General features: G+C 40.8%; 1 protein-coding gene across 1 annotated transcript in view; it reads right to left on the bottom strand.

Moving 5' to 3' along the window:
• Positions 1 to 16,807, bottom strand: part of brinp3a.2 (bone morphogenetic protein/retinoic acid inducible neural-specific 3a, tandem duplicate 2) — a 44,080-nt gene extending 27,273 nt beyond the window's left edge. The window contains exons 1-2 of the mRNA XM_031869653.1: positions 15,673 to 16,807; positions 2,056 to 2,420 (exon numbers count right to left, since the gene is read on the bottom strand). Coding sequence (XP_031725513.1) covers positions 2,056 to 2,279 — 224 coding nt within the window. The 5' untranslated portion in view covers positions 2,280 to 2,420; positions 15,673 to 16,807. The remainder of the gene's footprint in view (positions 1 to 2,055; positions 2,421 to 15,672) is intronic.
• Positions 16,808 to 24,416: the final 7,609 nt, after the last annotated feature.

Genomic DNA, 24,416 nt, shown 5'->3' with positions numbered 1-24,416 from the left:
TAAGTACTAAGAGCTCACTAATCACTTGGCCACATGATAAGACTATTAATCTTGCCGCCTATGCAGCTCAGCTCCAACGAATGGCTGCCTTTTTGCCAGAGAAGGAAATATTAAAAAGCTCCAAAGCTGCAAACGATCACAACATCCTCCTAAATGACGACGGATATGATTCATAACACAATCTCCACTAATTCGGTCGCACGCCGATACCTCACACCATGTTGCTGTCACGACAAATCATCATTTTTTCCCAGTGCTAATCAACATATTTCAGTTGACCACCCGATCAGGTGACCCCCTGAGGGTTTGGAAGACAGCCGAATGTGATGCACAGCCAGCAGATAGCAACGTGCCCACATTAAAGACATCATGATGATTCTGTCTCGACATGGTGCTAGATATCTTGTGAACATCGACTGTGAGAAACCTTTTCTGCATGACAAGCAGGCCGAATAATATCTGCCTGAATAACTATGAATTGGGTTTTCATGAAGCATATTGTCCACTGTGTGAACTAATATCACAAAATGCAGTTGTATTATATTCTTCCTTATATCATTTTGATGTTACAATGGAAAAGTTAGGAAGGAAAAGCAAATGTAATACTGATAAAGACCCTCTGCAGCTGCAGCTGTGAACACTACTGTCACACTACAATAGGGTTGAGATAACCTCATCACATGTGTTGTTAGGATAAAACACACTTGGAATGACCTTGTCCTCAACTTTAATCTGATCCTTCACCAACATATTACAGCTGATTTACATTTGCCAGTTAATTCAACCAAGACAGATGGAGGTTCACTCCCTTCCTTGCCTCTATCAATTTACCTAACTTCAACTGATTTAACTGCAGTGCATTTCATTGCAAGCACTATAGTTTCCCGTAGAGTGCCTTAATAAAGCCGGGTCAGGTCAGGACATGTGGGCTTGAGGTTGCTGAAGTTCACCGGTTCACATTAATTATGAAAGACACCTCTCTTCATCTATATTTTTCTCTTACTTCAGATATCAAAATATGCAACATCTGACTGTCAATATGTGTTTGCTACTTACATGAAATAGTCAGCGTTAACATGCAGTTCTCTTCTCCAACAGTCAAGAATGACACTCTTAGGTTGATAGTGTTAAACCCCCAACATACTGGCATATACACAATGATAACTATACTGGAGGTCCTCAGCATTTGGACAGCTGTGGTTGTGAACTGCGTCATAGCCACGCAAACTGCATTGAAAGGAATAGTTTGACCTTTTAGGAAATATGTCTGTATGCTAAAGTTGTGTTATTCATATGAAAAATGTGTAAATGATTGTGGTTGTACTCAGGGTTGTGTATCTGAATATTTATATGAGATATTAAACAAACAAGAAAGAGCCTCTTAATTAAAGAGCTTTAGAGGCAGATAGCCATTAGCTTTCAACCGAGCTAGGTCATGCTAGTATCCCAATTTCAAAGCTAAATGGCTAGAGGCTGTAGCTTCATATTTACTGTATCACAACAGTGGCAGGGAAGCTAATTAGCCTAGTGTATTTAAAAAAAATGTTGAACTATTCCTTTAACGGACATGGCTCATACGTTTGATCATGTGATCAGTTTGCGATGTCAGCGTGCTAGCAAAAAGTAGTATCTTGTCAGCTAATATTTCTGTCTTCTTCTAACGTAGCATGCTAACTCACAAAATTAGAGTGACTGATCCAATTTTAGCACTGACTGCTGGCATCTTCATATGACCACTAAAGTTTTTGCTAATGCTTTAAATCAACAATGATCTGTTTGCTCATGGTAAATAAGCCAGATCGTACAGCTCTAAGTGCTGTTGAGTACAGGCTGTGGCTCGTGACTTTGTGAGTTATACTAATCTAAATATGCAAACACATCATATAATCATGTTATGTATGTGGCCTTTATTTACAAACAGCTGATCCTTTTAAAGGACAACCATTGGGGACCGTTTGATTCGGCTGCTGGGAGACTTGCCATGCGCATTATAAGAGTAGTGACAGCAGAAGTGAACAGTGTAATGTACCTCTTCCTCCTGCTGCCCTGACTCACCTGTATATCTTGTATCTGGTGGAGAAGCCTTGCCGGTTCTTCTCCAGAAAGTCAATGTACTCTGGGGAGTGGTGGAAAGGCCCTTTATCAGACAGGAGCCAGTCCAGGGGGCCCCCAGGCTTGTCATTGGGGAGGCTGGCAGTTGCTACCGCTGCTGCTGTTACCGCAGAATGTAAACACACCCAGCAGTGAAGGCTGAGGCTGACGACGCCCCATAGAGCCATCAGAGATGGAGGGAGCGAGGAAGGGATGAGGGTGGTGATGGTGGGAGGGGGTGCGTTCAGCAGCCAAAGCCACTCGTTGTTAGCTGGCTCCTCCACTGGGATGACCGGGGGACATGCATCACCTCAACGCCCCCCGAACACCTACAGAAAACACACAGATAAGGATAGAAATAAACACCCATGTCCAACATAAAAGCCTTACAATATTTCAAACTTTAACAGCTCCTTTTGGCAGCTAAATGCTTGAATTGAACTTTGGTCATGTAATGAAACCCCTTTCAAACTGTTTATTGTCAACAATGTTGATAAAAAAATGTATTATTTGAGTAATTGTTCTAGGAAAAATGGCAAGCATTTACAAGCAGAAGCTTCTTAAATGTTAGGATTTGAGTTTGTTACTTTGTTGTTTTTGATCATCTTTGGAACCAAACATTGAACTTGAAGCTGACGAGTTAACCTTGACTCAACTTTTAAAAACACGTCATCTTCTTTTTTTAGTTGTAACTGTATTTTCATGTTACCATCCCATGAAAGCTCTGGGTCTACTAATTGAAAGCAAATTGGGGTTTAGTGTCTTGATCAAAGACACTTCCTAATGCGGACAGGAAAAGCCAAGGCTCAAGCCACAAAGCCCCAGACTCCTGGACGGCCTCACAGTCACACATGCGGCGAATGATGCAATATGTGTACTCCACGTGGGCAGTGGCAAGTGGTGTCAACCACACAGATTTCTTTGTTATTGGTCAACGTTCACAAATATTGAACCCTGCGATTTGAAGATTGTGAATTTTGTGTGGCCGTGCCCTTAAGTTTTCAAATTGGGGAGAATGTCACCAATTGTGAGCACAACCGTGACTCACAATCTGACCACATTAACTGGCAATAACTAATTATTGCAACAGTGAAATCAGACCCCATGTAATGACAAATCATCATCTATCTCTGATAACAATTTATATATTACTGTTGACCAACTCTTTACGTGACTGCATAACCATAAATAAGATATTTATAAAGAACAGTCTCCACTGTGTGCACTGATATCAGAAATGCAGGTGTATTAAATGTACCCTTTATATCATTTTGATGTTACAATAACAAAAAGTTGGGAAGGAAATACAAATGTACTCCTAATAAAACCCTGAACACTAGTGTCACACTACAATAGTGCTCAGATAACCACATCACATATGTTTTTAGGATAAAACGCCGTTTGAATGACCTTGTCAACTTTATAATGCTGCTGCACAAACATATTATAACAGATGTACATTTGCAAGTTAACTCATCCAAGACAGATGCAAGTTCACTCCCTTCCTTCCCTGTCTCTATCATTTAAATCAACTTCACCTGATTTAACTGCAGTGCATTTCATTGCAAGCACTATAACTTTCACTGGAGTGCTTTAATTAGGATGGTGTGGGACATGGCCACATTTTAGGTGGATTTGAGGTTGCTGAAATAAATGCCACCTCTCTAAATCTAAACAGTAGAAATATTGTACAAAAGAACATGACGTAAAAACATAGTAACCCCAACATCAATGCAAGCAATCAATGGGTTTGATGCTGGGAGGTTTCATGGCTTTGGACGCTGCAATGTTAATCGATGTAAACTAGAAATAGTTGGGTTGACTCCAGTAACAAGTTTTAATATCCGTCCTCCACTGTCAACTTAATCTGATCCAAACAAGAATCAACCTTTTGATAAAACTGTAAAATGAAACACACAAGACTATAATTAAAGAATGATGTCATATATTTTATTGTTGTAAATTAAATGAACACTGGTAAATTGTGATGGGTATGTTTTCACACATATTATAGTCCTGAGTGATTTGCAAAAATGAATGAAATATTGATCAATAATAAAAGTAATCTTTAGTTGCAGCCCTACACTACACTTAAAACTGTTTTTTCCTGGGGTAAGGAAATACTGTAAGTCGTTAAATGCATTGTGATGTGCTATGAATCAACCTTCCTTTGGGGAGAAAACAATTTAGCTCCTTTTTTAGAAGAAAGTATTTCACTTTCGTAATGAGTCATTGCTCTCTGTTCCTTTATGAGACAAGACCTTTACTTGCGTAAAAAGGGGGAAGTTTTACTTGATTGGTAATATAACACATTTCTGTTGCAGCCTCCCTTTGTGGTATTCTGACATGAAAGTATTGCCTCGCACAACTGCTTCTAAACTGGCAGTTGTGATTCTAATTGTGAATACAGGGTATAATTGCTGTGCTGCTGTTTTCAAAATTGCCTCATCATACTTCAACAGTCACTTTGTCGTAACACTGCAACTATTAAGAGTTGTGCTCACATGAAAATAAAGGAAGGAATGCGCTCACACTCACACTCACGCGCACCTTTGTTGCTAAATACAAAGTCTTGTTTGTTGTGTTGAGACTACCTGCTGTTCAGACCGTTGTCCAGGGCTCACATTGGTCTCCATCACCATCTCGAGACCCGTCAATCATCTCCCCCACAGTGACACACTCCTTTGCTGTGTGCGTGTGTGTCTTGGAGTGTAGGGGGGGTTTGAGTCCCATTACGGTATTCTGATGACAATCTGTCAAGCTAACTCAGCCATATGACCGAGTGTGTGGGTGTGCGCACATATGCGTGGGTTTCAAAAATCATTACTCTCAGACAGCATGGGAAGAGCGCACAACAGCTGGAGGTGGATAGGAAGCAGATTTGAAATGTAGTATTAAATAGTATCGTACGTTCTTCCTGCATGCTTACGTATACAATAATCAACCCTTATCTCTTCCTGTGGATGGTTTTAATGTAGCACTGTTAATAAGACTAGATGAGCTTGCGTTTTGGAAATAGATTTCAGTCTGACATCGCTGTCATTGTGCACCAGACTTGGCCTGCATGTCCCCGCTGTATTTGAGAGGGAGAGTGCGTGTACATGTCTGTGTGCTATCATGATAATGCAAATGCATGTCTTTTTTTTACAGTTTTCTTTTTTTCTTAGAAGACCAATATATTCACCTCAGCTGTTTTTTCTGTGTTTTTTTTCTTTTGGGTCTAGTTTAGTTTTAACATTGTTGGACATGTAAAATAAAGGCATAAATACAATCTTGCAAGCCTCCCTTGTTCCTGCACCAAAACAGAATTGGACGTACATTAAAAATTGTTTGTTTCTATGCTTTACCAGAACAAAAAATGCAGCATAAATGAATCCTCATAAGAATTCACACTCATAGCACTCTAGCACTTCACCATTTGCATTGCCTGCATTTTGGTCCCGATTCCAGTTGTAAAAATGACTCATTTCAAATAATGTTATTGGGAAGAATGGGCAGAGACTTGACCAGAAGGCCAATGATTATCATAACAAATTAGAATCAAACACTGTCAACACCCACGGGTCCAGACTGTGATGGTCCAACATGTTTATGATGCCAAATCATCATCGGCACCACAGTCTTGCAGAGAAAAAAGGTCTGGCTCCACACATTATCATTCTGGTATGGGAGGGAAAAATGTTTTTATTTCTTTCAACCAATCACAATTGTTTTGGGTGGTGCTAAGCACAGGATGCAGCGACAGGGCCTTGCAAAATAGATATTGCCGACAGCAGACACGGAGTTGAATGCCAGCTGAAATATGAGGCCAATGGCAACCACAGTCTTCATCCGGTGAGTCAGACTATCGGTGAAATAATCACTATGTGTGTCCCTGCCTTAGGTCTGACTCGGGTCAAAAGTTTCAAGTCCGCAGTTCTTACACTCTATATGATGTATAGCTTGGAGTGCAGGCATAGAGCTGCACAGCACTGCTACCAACAGTAAATAGAGGCAGCAATATAGTAACCCGACACTGAAACTGAGCAAATTCTTCCCAATTCTCTCATATCAACTTTTTTTGTCGTCGATGCAGTTAAACTTTGAACAAATCCTGAATAGTTTATTCACACAGAGACGGAGGCATCTTCCCGGGTTTTCTGTTATCTTCTGCCATGCTCTATGTTCGAACTCAAGCATTGCAATATTCTCTCTATTCCTACAGGGCCACACAGTGAGCAGGGGGGGGGGGCTGACACTAAAGCTGTGGCTTCTTATTGTAAAGCATCGGGGTTGGGAATACGTTGCAGTATGACAATGTATGACGACGTGTCGACGCTGCAATAGAATTGGCCTCAAAACAGCTGCAAGTGCATCATTTGTGAGATAAATCCAAAAAAGGTCTTTGCCTCCAATTTGACAAGACATTATAGGTGAGGCACAGCCTTGCTTTACATGGTGCATGTTGTGTATCGAGTGACCTATCTCACACTGTGTTGTGTTAATAGCAAAATAGAGCACAGAGGTCATATTAAAGGACTCTTTAATCCTATCATCCTACAGGCAGCTGTCCAAAAAGCTGGTGCAGGAGAACACTCTCTGTTGCTCTCTTTTCCTTCCTCTCACACTCCTTTGTCTTTTGCTGTTGTCTCTCCTTCCGCAAACAACCCACTCTCGTCCTCCTCTGCATTCTCAAAAACCTACTTTGGGGTTTTTTTGTTTTTTTTCCCACACACTTGCTATGACAAGTCCTGTCCGTAAACATTCATTGTTTTCAGACAGGTCTGCGCCAGCCTTATAATCACCTTATCGCCCAAACAAAGCCATCCAGTAAGCCTTTGTTATCAGCTGCCTGGAAGATATCAGATACATGCCATTTTCACTTACAAGGGCATTATGTCACATTTCCAGCCTCATGCAAACACTGCTTTTCATAAAAACGATGTTAGAAAATGCTCCTCCTTGAGGCAGGAAGCCCTCACATAATCGAGAAACAACAAATCAAATGTTGGGTGATACGACAAGGAATTTTCAATTCAAGCGGGGAGGCAAGCAGCCATGCTGCAGTGGATCCACTCAAATATGATTTTGCACAACGTGAGCCACCAATAACCCGGGGCTGTTTGGAACCTCTGTATATAATGAAAGCTCCTGTAAGGTCCTCTCAATGGAATTGTGAGCGGAGTGCAAATGATCGGGGAATAGATTTCCCCACACCTGAATGTAATGAGGACCTTCATTCCCTGAACAGCCAAATGCCAAGAATAATACCAGTGAAAGGCACGACGTGGCATCATACAGCGAATACAGCCCTTTAATTATCCTTGATTTTATTTATTGAGTTTCTCCCGCAGCACCAAGGTAATCATAATGGTATGAGCTGTCAGGAGTATTTTTTTTCTGCTTTTGAAAACATCCGTAATGGGGGTTAAGAAATGTATCTCTGTGCAGGCAGGGGCAAATGCTGACTCTTTATTTTGCCAATCGCCTCCTCCACAATTTCTCTTTCATACGTTTTTAAAAATGTCCCACACATTTGCACAGGAAATATGGTACCACCTTTGTTTGAGTAAAAAGACAGTACAGACATCCCTATTTATCTTTTAAATGACACCTACAAGGTCCGGTTTATTTCAGAAGGGAAGACATATCCGTTTGGAAGTCATTTACGTTCTGCCAGTTGGAAAGAGAAAGGAGGGTGTTAAACAAATGGCCATTCGAGTGAGGCACAGCCAACAGTGGATCAAACTCTACAACATTTTTACGCCCACTGAACATCAGAATGACTGGCCATATTCAGTAAGCACCACTGAATATAAAATACTTCAGCGGCAAAAAATACTTAGCAAGTCGGCTGTATAGTCGCAATAACAGCGAACAGAGTGCTGTGTTTCCCTGATATTCTTTGCTGTTCAACTAAAACACATAGTACGTAGTTGTCAACTGTTTTAAAATAAAGTTCTCTGAGAGGGATTTCAGACATTCTCTATAAACCAAACACAAAGATAACTCCATAATGTCTACAAAAGAGATATGGAAAACTTTACACAATAAACTCATCCAAGGAACCAAAGCAGCTATCAGATTGAAAAACGATATCTGAAGACCACCAGTCAAGCAGAAAGGAAAAAACATGCTCACAATTTACTCATATCTCGAAATGTTCTTTCCTGAGGCATGATGAGATAGTGAGTCAAAGGCATTTTTCATGACAAGCACTACTGGTGGTTACATTAAGGTGTGACGTACACAGTGTAGGCCTGGCATGTCTCGCGGCTATTTGGAACGTCTGAGTGAAATGACAACTTTCTTTGTTTTTCTACTTTTTCTCTGATATATATGGATTTGAAATGTTGTAAATTAGCAGCCTCTGGAAAAATAAATAAAATGTTTGCAAATGTGCCAGTCAGTAAAGGAGATACTTTCATAGAAGCTATGATTGTTGATATTATTTAAGAAATGACGTGATTGATTCACAGACTTCTTTAGCTGAATTAACTAAATTCATGTGTCTTCACAAGCTTCTTTTTTCCGAGCACATCTTTCAGGCTGTTCTGCAGCACTTCCTGTTAATTTTGTGTGACTGCCAAAATTACATGTTCCCTCCAGAGTTATACTGGCTATTCACTGCAGTGTTGGATCTTGACTCTCACCCTGTCTTTTGGAGGATACAGTTAGCTTGATGAGGTGTGGGAACTCCCAAGTCTAATCTTTGTTGAGGATTTCAGCAGCTGATTCCGTTGGAGACCGGGACAAAACGGAGCATTCAGGCCCTAAACATCTGCTCGCTTATTGCAGGATGCCAGAGCTGTAACGGTCACCTCCCTGAGCCTTGTGTGCGTGTGTATGTTTGTGTGGTTTCTTGCAGTGTGTGTCCATATCCATGATTGGAACACTCACCACAGCAGATCCTCTTTGTTGGCACTGCAAGTATGCAAATTGAAAAGATTATTTTTTTTGGTGATATCTCACACTTTGAACACATCTGAAGGAAAACAATGGTAGAAAAAGACATGAAGGGAGGTGCATGCTTTGCGGGGTGGGCGGCGGGGATAGGAGGGGGTGGGGGGTCTGATTAAAACATTTCATTAGAATTAGGATCCACTTTGTATCTTGTCTGCGAGCCAACCCCAAAACCATCCTCAAAGTAGGGAAACAGGAACTGATAAATTCTACATCTTCCTCTCACTGCTGACTAATGAGGTTTTTTGGCCCTAATTAACCCAGTTATCTTCCCTCCTACAACTGTCAACAATACCTCTCATACCAGCGCCACGGGTAAAACACAGCCTTTGTGAAATTAGAATATGACTGCTAGTTGCACTCAGCCGGCTGTCTTACAAACAAATACAAAGGCTGAGCTCCCGTGGTGTCCTAGAAAGACGACATCAAAGACAAAGAAAAGTCACTTTGTAAGTGCTTACATGCACAATCATGAATACATAGATGTACAGATCTACAAACATGCATATATAATATAAGCGTGAGACTCAAAGCAACAGGACATGAACAACAACACTAGGCTGTTGGAATCAAATGAAAGAGTGATTACAGTGTTGGTGTGTGAGCGTGTGTGGTTTTGTTTTGTTTGTTTTAGCGCAAACTGTTGTGTAGGTGTTGAATTTACTTTTCAGCCTCCTGGAGATGCTATGGATCTGATATAATGATGGAAAGTTCTGAAAAGAAAAGAACAAAACACTTTCTTTCAACCAGCCTAGACTTATTTCTTAACTATGGTCATCAAATCTAAAATTGAGATTTAGTAAGTGGACACTCTGAACCATAATTTCATGCACATTAACTCAAGTCTTTTTCATAATTCCTCCTTTTATCACTGTACATTCTGATTTAAACTATGATGATTTACATAATGACTGCAATATCCTGTATCTCTTGTAATCCTCTTTGTATGTAAATGACTTTTAGTGAAGCCACAGTAAAGAAAAACAACTTATTTGCATTTCTTATTTACATTGCCTTCTGCTATACTGATGTAGACTATTGTATATGGATATACTGTAAATGTATAACATATTTTCAATGGGAAGAAAACACAAACTGTAGCATTCTTTAAACGTATTCTTTGTATAGGGTCCCTTCATCCTGATCTCATGGAATTTGTATAAATAGCACGTCATTTACGCATATGCGGTATTGTTTAGGCAACAAAACTACAGTTACAGGCGCTGTTACTAAAAATCAAAATCAACACTGGGAACATAAACATCGGTAATTGAACACAGGTTTTCTGGTTGCAAGTCCAGGTCTTGTTTGACCTCCCCTCCCACAGACCATTAGTCTCTCTCACATTTTATACTACGTCACATGTTCAGAATGTAGCTTATTCACAGGGATAAGTTCACAAAGCAGTTAGCTCACACTACATGGCATACAAATGGCACGCGAAGAAGCAGGATAGGCGTCGTTATAGCATGCAAAATGACTTACAAATTGTCGTGTGGTTCGTATGCCAATTGGTGCGAGCGAGGTGGGTCCCACAGACCCCATTGCTGCATGCTTGAAATATGAAATTAACTGCATTATCGGCTTTAAATATTTCTTTAAACCGACACTATTAAAACCCAGTAGGTAACTAATTGAAGGGGAAATCATTCTCTTTGCCACAAGCTGGGCTTGCACTTTCTTAGAGAGACTATCCTCCAAGAAGAATGACAGCATCGTTTCATCAAGTGACCCAGAAAGACACATGTTTACATTTAAGTAACTAAAAGCCCTCTGGCAGCTGTAGTACTATGGACAGGAAGAAAGGCGGAAGCAAGGTGACATTGTTACAGTTTCAATGTCTGCGTATGGAGGCGGTCATCCTTAACTATGATGCTATTTTAACCTAAACCATGATCTTCCGCTAACCAAATTATTTTTTCACCAGTGATTTGTAACGATTTTGGAAAGCAGATGATGATAAGAATACGGTCAGAAATTACCATAAAGTTATTGCTGCGAATAAGATCAGAAATCATGTGTCTCGTGTTATACGGTCTATTCATCAGCAGTTTGTTTGCCAAATGTCATCTACAAACAAACTGTTATCCTACATAGTGTCATGTCTGATGTTAGAGGCCCCAGAGAGCTGTAACGACGTTACGACTCTTCTGAAGAAATTATAAAAACAAAGAAAACGTAGATAAAAGAAATCAAAATAGACTAATTGGGGACTTGGGAGGGATACTGCTGCGTATAAAAGTACTGCCAACATCAATCACCGTTATAGAGCATATAAAAATCCATTGTACAAACCTTGCTTTACAGCTGAAGTGTCTCAGACCCAAAAGACAAGTGTCATCAGTCATGCAGTTCAAAATGTCTTAGTTTTTTTCCATATGAGCAGCTCATCAACAGGGCATTCGGATAGCAGATAAACCAGCCAGTGTTTGTGCCACAAATGTGCTGTGGGACTTTACAGCGGTACAGTTAGTTACGATGTGTGTCGATCTATTTAAGAAGCATAGGCGTACGTCGCATCAGAGACCTTGTCTTTGCAAAAAATCCCATTTAATCTTTCTAAGGCTATTTACAAAATAAGACAGTAGTTTATTAAGGCGACGAAATACAGCAGACATCTTCTAGGGCAGCATGGAAACAGATCAGGCCAAAACATCCTTCATCTCGCAGAAGCAAGATGGAAATTCTGCCGGAGGAAGAAACAATAAACTGGCAACAAACGCAGCAAAACCTCCGTTTTTAATCCAGCTGCAATTCATTTGGGAAGACGGGTACTAAGCACCTCACACACTGTGTGTACATGTGTAGCTTTTAACAAGTTTAAATTAAGTGTGCCATTTGTAATCTGCAAGGCTATTGCAGTAAATCATTTTAAGCTATTGTGCATAACAATAAAAAAAAAAAAGTTAAAAGTTTACAGGGGAAAAGTCACCTTAGTATTGCTACCTAGACTGTAAACTTCTCACTTGCCCTGTTTTATATGGATGCATACTGTATCACAGAGTGGGCAAGAAGCTACAGATTGTGAGGCTTCTATGAACAGTAAAACACACATAAACCTCTTCTGCTGATGGCCTTGTACAAACTCAGACAAAGGTTGCTCTTAAATTAAAAAGGGACGGTTTCCAGTCATACTTTGATCCCTGGCTTTTGCCGTCTTCTTCTGTCTTCTACTGCTACGCTGGCTTCTTGCATGTACACAAATTGAGCAAATTAGACATACCTTTATTCTATTCTTATGTCACTTCTATTCGCTATAGAAGAGAGTTAGCATGAAATGTATTCAAACTGTAGTTTTTATGTAATCTTCATTGAAGTTCAACTTTTTTTGCAGTTTTTGTGGTATAGGTCTGAGAAATGAAATTTCCATGTAAAAAGCTTTCCTCTAACTACAGAAACAGCGGAGTCGTAGGCTCCACCGTAGCGGACGCAGCCCTCTCAGACGCTACTGTTGTAGTTTTAAAACAGTGGATAAATTGTTTTGAGCGAAATAACTCTCTTCACTATCACAATTTGATCATTATGGTCTGAAAACATTTGGAAAGTCTAGAAAAGACACTATTTAATTATTTGATCCGCATTCAAGTTAGCGTAGGGCTAAAAGGGGAGTTGACGGTCTCGGCCAAGAGGTCTTCTTCTTTTGGGATTTGGCAGTAGTGGGCAGCAATACGCTATTGCAATCTAGTCTGTTATCAATAATCGTTTTAACAGTTATCAATATTTATGTTTGTAGTCAAATATTGTGCAGATATTCCAATTGTTTCTTAATTTTAGTCCAGTTCCGGCGGAAGTCTGTGGTGCACATGCTCAAATGGAGTGTGCAGCAGTGAGATGGGCAACAATATATATATACGTATATATTATATACCATTATTAAATTGCTGGTTTATATAAGATTCTGAAACTGTAAATTGAGCATACTTATTATTATTAAATATATAGTGTTAATTATCTATATTGATACAAAAAAAAACATATGATAATATTTCTGTCCATATCGTCCAACCCTATTTCATGCCACAAAATAGGGATGGTATGTATAGGAACTACACAATTAAGCATTGTTTTTTTAAAAAGGAAAGGTAATTTGTTTTCTACTCTCACCACTTAAACCAACGAATCCCTGACTTTTTATGTTGAAAATACATACCACACAAGAACAACAAGAACTTGTGAACAACCACACAAGCAGCTATAACTGATTTGTCGTGACAATAATTTGCTCTCTCAGGGATGAGTTATTTCAGGCATATTTACATGGTGAGTCATTTTTGACACGTCTCGTGTATGGTTTTGTCCCTGGTTGAATGCCTGACGCTTGCCTGCTTTCGTGAGAAGTCTGCACTTGATTTGTAAAACAGAATATTTAATAGAGTATTATTTTTGAGTATCTTTTTGTGACTTACTGCAAATTTGCTGTAAGAGCAGTGGCTTGTCTGTCCATTAGCTTTGTGTGTCTGCTTTAACATAATATGTTCGGACTCAACATTCAATTACCAGTTGCCTCTGAGAGAGATTTTGGTTTAATACCAGTTGTTCCTAACCTGAGAGATTCTATTGTAACACTGTTGTCAGTCTCAAATCCCTCAATGAGACACTTTTTCCCCACTTTTTAAGATTTTATCCTCATCGTCTCATCTCTCCTACTATTATATTCTCTCCCTCCAAACGCTCTTCTCCATAAATTTAGATTGAAGTCAAACTCGTCGGTTTGCTCATTATCATAAAATAATGGGCTGTGGATATTGAGGAGATCTTGGCAAAACTTGATCCCGAAATACAACCAAAATCTGCATAGTCAATCATTTTCTTCTTTTCATACTTATTCCTTTCTTCCCTCTTTTCTTTCAACCCCTTATCTTCTTATTTCAGACTTCACTTTTACCTGACTCTTCCAACTCCCATTTCCCGGCAAAAATATGTGATTATCAAATATACTGCTGTGGTAATTCACACAGCAAGGGCCCTCATTCATTAAGTCCGACACTTGTTAGCTTCCAACCCACCCACTACCCAAAGCTAAGCAATGGAGAACCATTTTGCATCGAACTGAAAATGCACAGAGTCTTTTCATTCCCTTGTGGTGTGTTTACAGTGGCTGTGAGCGGTGGGGGGTTGGCAGATTTATTTTCGTTCCCTCCCTCCCTCTCCCATTCTCTCCTCAGCCATCACACCTACGGATGATGCCTCATCCAGTCCAATCAGGCACCCAACACTAAAGTGTAAGAACAAGGAGCCCTCTCAGGCTTATAATTCCTCCTGTTGGCATTAAGCCTAAAAGCCCATAGGTGGCTCTCTGCTCAGTCACAGTTGCCATGTAAAAGTGTTTTCTAAGCTCAATTTGTCTCTCCTCTCAAGTATATGCCCATCACAGGCAGCTGGTCTTATCATCAACCCTTTGACAAACAAGCATACAAATCAGACACACAAACCACCCAGCCTGGCTGGACAACCCAACATGGAGAAATTGGGTTGTATTTGTTGAGCTGGCTACTTTTTGTGGGGCAGGTGAGCAATACAAGGAGAGAAATCTCTCTTTTCATAGGAGGAGACAGTGTGCCTTTCAGGCCTAGACACGGTCGGGTTCACCAGTCTCCCAGGATAGATGAGGACACCGCTGAACAGTGGCCCTGTTGTGGCCCTATAAAAAGTCACAGGCTTTGGCACTCCTGCCTAACACTGGCAAGTGGCAATGAGAATTACAGCAGTGATTCACTGTTTTTTTTCCCCACCATATAGCTCAGCCACAAAACCTGCCACTGCAGTGGGATAATCACTCTAAAATACTGGTTTAGTATTGAGTTGAATTTAAAATACTACAAATCAACACCTATACAAACCTGCCCTTGGACCGGTATGATTGCATTTAAAATGTTATTTGATTTGTTCGAGGGCATTTGGCTCATTATCAGAACCTCCACTGACGATCCCATGAGGCTGCCCTGACTCATGTGCCTTCTTTGAGGGTGATGCTTGAGGGTGAAATGTATAATTATGAAATCAGTTAGACTGTTCTTTCTTCTTCTTTTTTTTCCAGCCCGAGAGTGAGCTGGGTTTCTCTGCATCGCTGGTGCTGGGCAAACCCTGCTCCGTGCACACATCAGTGTCAGAGATCTGATCCTCTACAGGCGAGAATGCCAATACACCCTAAGGAATATAGATTAGAGATGTTTGCAGGAGAGGCAGATAAAGGGTGGCAGTGTTAGGGGGAGCTGTTGGGAGGAAGGGGGAGATGGGTCCGATTGTGCTCACGTATATGTGACAAGGCATGAAAAGCAATATTTTGTAAGCATTCCTGAAAGCGGCGGTAGATTGTCTGTGTGTGTTTGCATGCATGTGCAGGTGTGAGTCAAATTGTCATGTTTGTCTAGATAAGTATGTTTGTTTGTTTGTGCTTGCATTGTGGTCAGGCCTCAGAAGGCATTTCACACAAGTCAGAGCAGAACAGATTTAAGAGTGCTATCCAGGTCAAATACACTGCTGGTATGTTGTTATTTTCCAAGGGGGGGGTAGGAAAAAAGAAAACACAAACAGAAAATATCCACAGGTAGGCTGTTTAGATTTTGGCGAATTCTACTTTGTATCCACACAGCCACATTCGACAAAAAAATATATCCATACAACATTTGAAGAACTCACCGCGGTTTGGAACAGCAGATAAAGTTGAACTCAGTATTTCCCATTCTCTTGCTGAATCCCGGTGGCTCTCAACTCCCGATATCGTAAACTCATGTCACAGTTTGTCAGGGTTGAAAAGCAACTCCGCGGAGAAAGAAAAAAAAAAGACAGCTCTCCAAAAATCCTCTAGTACACACTCGAGGATCCGAAAAGAGGTATAAAAAAAAGTGATAGGCGAGGATGACTGCTCCGGACCAATCCGTCGCACGGTTCTACACCAGTGAGAAACTTTGACTTTCTGCCGGGGGTGAAAAGTCGGCTTATCCCAGTGTAATTCAGTTGCTAGAAGCAGAGGCTCTGACCTTTCTGTGGATAATGACTTAACAAAATGAAATCATCCAGCAGGAGATCTAGTCAAGAGCAGACACGAGTAGAGGAGGAGGAGGAGGAGGACAGAGACTCAAGGAGCGCAAAGGGGCTGTCGATTAGGAGATTAAAAAGACGCGTTTGCGCATTCGTTTCAGCCAGAAACCGGCGGGGGTCCAGTGTCGGACAGATGCGACGGAATGCGGCTACCGGGACGCGGACAGCCGCCCCACGAAGACGGTTAAATATCCCGTCATGAATTCCACCCCAGCGCTGCTTTTTTTTTCCTATACTTGACCCGCCTACTCCGCATCGCCGTGTGGAGGAGCGCGGGAGCCAGATCCTGGAGACACTGTAGGTAGGCGCCCAGCAGCAAATAGCGGGCATGGGCGCTTGAGCTCTCCCCTGTGCCCCTCTCTCACTAAGTCACATGTTTAAGGCACAAGTAACCCTCTGTAATAACTGCCAAAGAAGCGAAAGTAGGCGACGTGGCGAGAATGATAACGCGCGTTTTGTTAACAGTCTCCCTCTCCCCTCGTCACTTTAAATGAAAAGCACTGGTGTGCACTAAACGGAATGACAGTCTTGTCAATAATTCCAAGCCCTAATATAGTTATTTTAATGTCGCAGTTATTTATGAAGGGCGCGATGGGAGTAATTGAATATCCCCATAATTGCTTGACTGGTCCAGTCCAGAAAACGCCTCCGGAGAGGACGTCAACATTTAAGTCCTTATCTGTCTGAGCTGGCACATTAGTAAGAGGAGAGCGAAGGTGTTGAGCATAATGCCTAATCCTCTTTGGTTTGTGGAGCATGTCCATGCATGAACCATGAGTCATTAAGTGACACTGCAAAGGCAGCTCTGCCAAAATCACCATGCAGGAGAGACTATGGCCACTGAGTGAATGAATAGATGCTGGCATTTTCATAATGGCCATGACACCACACATTATAGGAACAGGGATCAGCGCTTTTTAATGCAGAGGCACCTGATTTCATTTCAGATTGTTGTGATCAGATCCACCGCCGGAGCGTGTAGGATTTGAACTGGTCAGGAAGGCAGATTATTTTGTCTGAATTATACAATCTAAATCCCTCAGTGATATGGAAACTCTTCATTCGGTGAATTTGGAATAGCTAGTGAGAACATGACTGCAAACATGCTGTATTTGTGTTCATGTGACTGAAGTATGTTAGGAAGACCGATGAACACAAACATGTAACTAAGGTGAAGGTGCTGCATCATATGCAGTACAATGTGGGTGGTGTCCATGGGTCATTTGTTACCTCCTGATGATTCTGCTGGGGCTACAGAAGAGAAATTCATTCTACCCAGAAACAGCAGAAATTAATCTGTGAAAGCAATCAGGTCTTGGAATTCTACGGGCGCAGCAGCCTCAGTGTGGTGCTAATTAACCCAGTTCCCCGTGTATTTCAGTGTCTATTTAGTATGCTGTGATGTGCTGTAGCTGTCCGTGGTTCTGAAGTTGATTTATGTCGGGTCCCAGCAGAGCTTTCTGCCAGATTCGTTGTGTCACAGACTCTGTTCTATATTCCTGCTGTCAATTCTGATCAGGACGTTGCCGCAAAAACTGACAACGTATAAGAAAAATGTCATTAATTTAGCCATTTCCTTAAGTGTATTCACCTATCTGTGTGCTACATTAGGGAAAATGACAGCGTTGTTTCCATTCCAATCCATTTGCCATTCATATTAAACCTTTGCAGCTCCGTGGTTGTTGTTGCAGATGATAAGCTTGTGGACGGGGTGCTGTCCATGGTGCTGAATCACCAGCCTCACACTGTTTGGAGCCCCTGGGATCATTGAAGTTTCATTTTCTGGATAAAAACCACTTGAATAAGTAATTCAGAGTATTTATATCAGCAAAGCCCTACCAAGAGTGCTCTGCTTACATAACAGCAAACAACTTAATTACTAACCACTTTAGGTGATTGTGTTTTGTTTGACAAAAACACTTCAACAGAACCAACATTTCACTGGGAATATATATATATATTTTATTTTTTTTTTCTCAAAATGGCTCCTTGTCGGTGTCCCCTTCTTCTTGGCCATGAACGGCTTCGTACTGTAATTCCATTAATTTAGCTATCAACCATTAATGACTACCATTAGCATATTAATGAGTGATGTTCATAAAATGGATCTCCATCATGTCTGGTGGAACTGGAGCAACCCAGTGGATTTGCCGCTCGAGTGTCTGTGATGAGCAAGGCTGTGTAACTAATTTACACCTTAAGCACAGTCTCATCTGAGGACCCGAGTGTGTCTGGAGAGCATCACATATATGTAAAGCTCTGTCACTGTCTGAATGCAGAATGTGTTCCCCTATAGGGAGAAGGGTGTCACCTGTAACATTTCGCCTTTTTTACTATCTTTTTTCATTTTTAAATGCAAGCGTTCTGTTCAAAAGGGAGTTCATATCCATGTCAGAGATAAGTCAGTCCTGAATCAGAGATACCATTTTTGTTTTTTCGTGGTGGTGGTTAGGGCCACCAGCTCAACAAGCTTGCATGCTCGTTTTGGTTTTACAATTGCGACTTTAATGCACTGCAGGATTTGTGTTTTCAACCCATTCTGTGCCCTATCTCAGTCAAGGTAGCAGAATGCCTGAAAGACAGGCTCCTGCAAACTCTTAAGGCAATTCCTCCACAGTCGCATACAAGCTGAAGTCCCCTATAATTTGACCTTAGCCGTCTCCAATATCCCTCCGGCAGCCATGGAGGACAGTTGATTCAGATAACTCCATTCCACTGGGCCTGTAAAATGAATTTAGGTCTGTTCAACTAAGGGCCCATTCATTTTGTCTCCATTTCACCGTCTATCATTTCCCCAGAATACCATCAGACCAGCAGTTATCTATTCTATATTTAAAACAGCTAGGATTATTTGGTGCAGGGGATGAATATACCTCATACTTCATACGAGATTACCCCAAGCTATCTTGTGTTACCTTCTATCTATTGCTGCACTACAGATTCAGTATTAGAATATAAGCCAGCGCCGGCAGTATCATACCCTGTTTATTATGGAGCATGCTTATCACCGCATACCCAGAACAAAAGGGTTCATGAAAAGAGAAACTTTTAAACTGCTCATAGGGGAATATTCAACTTTCGTCTCATCACACAGCAAATCCTGTTTCTCCCCCTCTTGACTTTTTAAGAAAACGAGTAGCAATCATCATCATTTACCCTTTGTTGAACACAGCGAAATCTCAAGAACAGCCCATTGAAAAAGACTTAAATGGTACTCAGGGTTAATGTTTTCATCTATCGAACTTCTCATTATATCATATCCAGTTCCCAAATGCACGATACTGTTGTACTTATTATACCATAAACAACACTTTGTGTAATTGCCAATATGAGGCTTAATGATGACCCTGATGAGAAGAGGAATTCAGTTGATACCAGAGGCAGTGTTATAAAAAGGTGAGATAACCTTGTTTTCGACTGAAAGGAACAACAGTGACATTGTGATAGTAATCAGTGTTTTCATTCACGATATTTATCATGGTATGACAGCTTCAGTGCTTAAAGAGTGTGGCTGCTAATTCAGTGGCATTGCAGGACTGATAAAAGTGGAGGGGGATGAGAAAGGTAAGCTGCTTTGTCTACCCTTTGAGTAAAAACAGATCACACTCGCCATCTCATACAGCGATTCTTCCCATTTGATGCTAAAGAACTGCAGGTTTAGAGTGCTTTAGTCAAGTTTTGAGTCATAACTGCAAACTGCATTGTCTTATTGCGGCTAGAGAAGTAAACTCATGACCAAGAAAAATTTGTTGGCACAAATCCCTGGACAGACCATACAAAAAAACATCAACTACAGTCAAAGTGCCCTTAGATTAGGCACTGAACTTACAACCACCCCTGCTAAGCTGTTCATTGGCCAACAAAACAGAGCTGTAATACACATTCGACAAATAATTCCCACTGCAACCACTCTCTTGGTGTTGCTGTAATGTATTCTTTTTTTTTATTCTTTAGTATAAATGTTTAAAACATTTAAAAAACCAGAATAAACTAAATTGTAATTGTGAACTGCAGCCCATCGTTCTTTGCTTTCTTTGTCGTTGCACATTTCAGCAGTGCAGACATCATCAGTCAGTTCTCTGACTGGTAAAGAAATTGGAAATTGAGAGGCCAGATATGGATAAACCAGTGTGCTTTTATACCTAGAGTATCCTGCCATGGAGAAAGCCTATCATTGAAACCCAATGAACAGATAGCTTTGAGATTTATCGGAAATGATATGGTGTTGTGAATGAGTAGGCTATGGCTTCTCCGTTACCCATCCATCACCGATGATGTATTGCAGATAAAGTACTAGGCAGCAACAAGCTCTTGCTGAGAGGCTGACCTCGTTGATGAAAGCAAAAACTCCCCCATGGCCATCCCAGCATACACAGCCTCCTCTTTTCAATACAACAGTCAGAGCTTGTCTCTGTACAAGGGAACTCATATCAACACTATTACTTGTTGGGGGTGGTGTGTGCGCACTGACAGAAAAGAACAAACCCACAATTTATCTTCAGACATGGGATGGAAAGTCCCCCCTCTCCAACATCAAGTTGAAGTCAGAAGGCACTGGGAAGCTGATGCGTCTTCACCTCCAACACTTTCCAGCGCACTGATTAGCCCAGCATGCTGTCGCACTAAACACGTGATTAACGCTGTGAATTCAAGCAAAGCACTTAGTTAGGTTTCGGAAAAATGTCATGCTTGGGCTTAAAGGTGCAGTGTGTAGAATTTGTCGTTATCTAGCGGTGAGGTTTCCATTGAAACCAACTGAAACTTCTCCTGTATGCCATGTGTTGTAGAACTACAGTGGCCGAAGGCAAAAAACAGCAACATGCAAATGGACCTATCAAGAGCCAGTTGTTGTAAGAGTAGCATTCATTCGGAGAATAGTAAAGCCTGTGTGTGTGTGAGCGAACGAGTTGGCAGCAGGGTAGAAGAGAAATAGTTTAGAGGTGAGGATTTCAAATGAATGGACAGTTTGTGTAGAAAAAAAATGCTGCACGGGAAAGAGGTTTCCTGGGTTTTGTTTTCTGGCCCTGGAGACCAAACCAACAGTTTCCCCCCTGTGTTCTAAATCACCTCTGGCCAAATCATTCACACAGATATAACACCGTTACACTGTTGTTTGGTTATCTTTGCACTACTGTTTAGTTAGTTAATTTAATATTATTCTATTTCATTGTATATATTGTGCATTTGATATTTGTTCTGTAAAGTGAAGCCAATGAGAAGGTGCCTTAAACTTGCATTATCTCTACTGGCCATCAGGGGGCGACTCCTCTGGTTGCAAAATGAAGTCAGAAGTCTATTAGAAATTGACCCAACTTCTCACTTGATTTATTACCTCAGTGAACATGAGTTTATGGTCTCAATCGCTAGTTTGAGTCTTCTTCAACACAGCGTGATGTTGATTTAATCAACTATGGTCCCATTAGGGTGTGGCTACCTTGTGATTGACAGATCACTACCAAAGGCCTATACCGGGTCTCCACCAGTGCTTCACTCCTCAGCAGTCCAAATATGGTCACTTCTGTTCCCTGCTGCAAAAAACCCAGATGGCAATGGCCAAATACTGAACTCGCACTCCACAATCCAATGGTTGATGTCACAACGATTACGTTAAAGAGGACCCATTCCGTATGTAGATATAAACAGCTCATTAGAAAAAGGTAACAATTTTTATTTTGAGGTGATTATACACAAAAACAATACATACCTATTAATACTATATTCCATTTCTGCCAATGCTTCTCCCCTAAATGTTACAAACGGTTCCTTTAAAATAAGTAAACTTGGGTTTCGGCAACAAAACCGTTTCGGAAAATTATCAATCTTAGGCTTAAAATAAAGGGCTAAAGGGCGCCTTGTGCGTCTGTATCAGACGCCAAGAGGTGGGAATGAGAAGAGGCTCGTTCCCTGTCCACTCTAGTGGCCCCAAACAACAGGAAAGGCTCCCCCCCACCACGTCAGGTGACAAAATCTTTCAAAAAGTTCTAAAGAAACATGACCTTCAGCAACAATATGCTGGCAATAACGGTCCCCTTTAAGTAGCAATGTCCCAATTAAGTTGTTTCACAGTCCTGATTTCACACCTTTAAATATCGTGTTGACCTCCATCATCAGGCACTCAATATTACATTTCCGTTTGTACTGTAGCACAGCTGCATAGTACATGCATTGCATAATGCCTGCATTATAGTAAATAAGCCAATTTATATATCTTTAAATATTTAGTTAATGCCCCTGCATTTTGTATGATATGGGAGAGTAGTGTCATTCTTACTCTCTTAGTCTCTTAGAAATACAACCAATTTACAAAAGTAGATTAACATAGTACCTAACATTAGTGCATATCTAAATCATATGTATAAATGCATGAATAATGTACATCTAAATAATTACTTAATCATCTACAACTCCTCAATAATTGGTTTGTAAAATATATAATACTTCATTTACAAATGGGGAATCCATAATTTACAAAGTATGAAAACACAATCACGAAACACATAACAGACGAGCTTATTAATCAAGAATAAAACATTTATAACTGTTTATGAATTGCATACTAATGAGTGTTAATGTAAGAACAATGCTTTCTAAATTATGAAGTGTTTACTCATATTTAACTAATGCTTCATATCGTGTAAAGTGTTACCTTTTTTATTTTTAATGAGCTCAAGGAGCTCCACCATTAGTAAGGCAGAAATTAATTCATCACTTACTGGAACCATCTTTTGTGCAATTGCATGCCCTGACCAACCATTAAGAGTATTTTGTTATAACAAAAAAAGTCCAAATCCCTCACTGGCTTCCCACTCTTGAAGACAGCCGACTGTTATTGTTGGAACCCATGACCAAGCTGCTTAGTCATCAATGCTATTTGTTGTGTTGTAAGATATAACACCAGGCCAATGTCAATCGAATAATATGACCAACAATGTGGTGTTGGGATCTAGTTCTACTTAGGTCCCCCCAAACAAGCCTTGGGCCAGCCTTAGAAATGATATAAGAATGAGATCTCATGTTTCTGATTTGTCTTTTCCTGAGAGAAGAGTGTTGCTCCCAGTGACCTTAACATACAACAGTATTTTATTTGGCAAGCAGAATAAATCTGTGATATCTTAACAGCAGCATCACTTCATGATTTAGGCTGGGGAGGTGGGTTTTACATGTTAAAATGTTCTTACTGCAACAGAGGAGTTTTGGAAAATTGAATGCGTTTCTTGTTTTTCTTTCCCCCCCGGTGTATTCTTCTTATCCAACCTTTTGCTTCAGCCAGAATAGAGTAAATGTATGACACAAAGCTGAGTGGAAGTCGTGCAGATAAATTCTCAACCTGTGGTTTGCAGAGGATTGAGCGTTAGAAGAAAGGACAAGTTAAGGCATGTGAAGTGACCCGGTCCACATTACCCCTGTCACTATCTGTATTTCCCAGCTTGGCCTGATAGATCCATGGGCCCTCTGCTGACAGAGATAATAGAAGTCAGCAAGAAAGACTGTTTTGTGACAGCGTTGGGAAAAGCGGAGAGGAGTCGGGAAAAGCGGAGAACGGGGGGGAAAGTGCATGACTCAGCGGAAGGTGCCGCACCATTAAAATTAAATCTGCAGCTGGTTTCAGACAAATCTGTAAGCTTTGTAGCAGTAGGCAGAGGTGGTTGGGCATTTGGAGGACATTACAAATTGACACCCTACTTCTCAGGACTACTGAATCATTTATTATACCTACCTCTACTTAAGCTGTCGAAGCAGTGATGGGTTTGGCACCGTGTTGTCCACAGTTCATTTATCAGGGATGAGGTGGCTGGTGCACTGTCTGCCCAGTTGGCCGTTGAATCTTCCTCCGTCATTAAAACTCCCCGGCCTTCATTATTATCAGCAAAGCTAAAAAGGAGACGATGCCATGAATGTGCTTGCTAAAGTATGTTCAAGAAGACGTTTATATGGCTACTGATTTGAATAATCAATATGATAATGTGCCACAGCTACCGCTGCTTAGGTACTTAATTGTGTCACGGTGAAGTCGTAACAACGTCAACAGTTATGGTTAAGGTGGGGGTTTTAATTTGTCCAACAGTGAGGCAGATACCAGGTGATATTTCTTTTGTGTCCCTGCTGGGCACGAGTGTGAGTTTAATTCCACCTGAGCTGTACTATTTTGCGATGGGGAGCATTTGTTATTCTAGAAAAGGGAATTTTTAAGTATCCAAAAGCAGCAGTGCACAAAAGCATGGATAGAACTGATGAATTCCTTCTGTGGACTATGAGCCCCGATTAAACACACAAATTAAAAGCATATCTAAAACCTGGCTTTCCCCACTGAAGTATTACTAAAACCAGCGCTTATAACATTA

Source organism: Anarrhichthys ocellatus, unplaced genomic scaffold, assembly GCF_004355925.1.
Source record: "Anarrhichthys ocellatus isolate YVR2014 unplaced genomic scaffold, GSC_Weel_1.0 scaffold48, whole genome shotgun sequence".
NCBI classification, from domain to species: domain Eukaryota; kingdom Metazoa; phylum Chordata; class Actinopteri; order Perciformes; family Anarhichadidae; genus Anarrhichthys; species Anarrhichthys ocellatus.
Note: the sequence above shows the minus strand (reverse complement) of the source record. Positions and strands in the feature narration are given on the sequence as shown.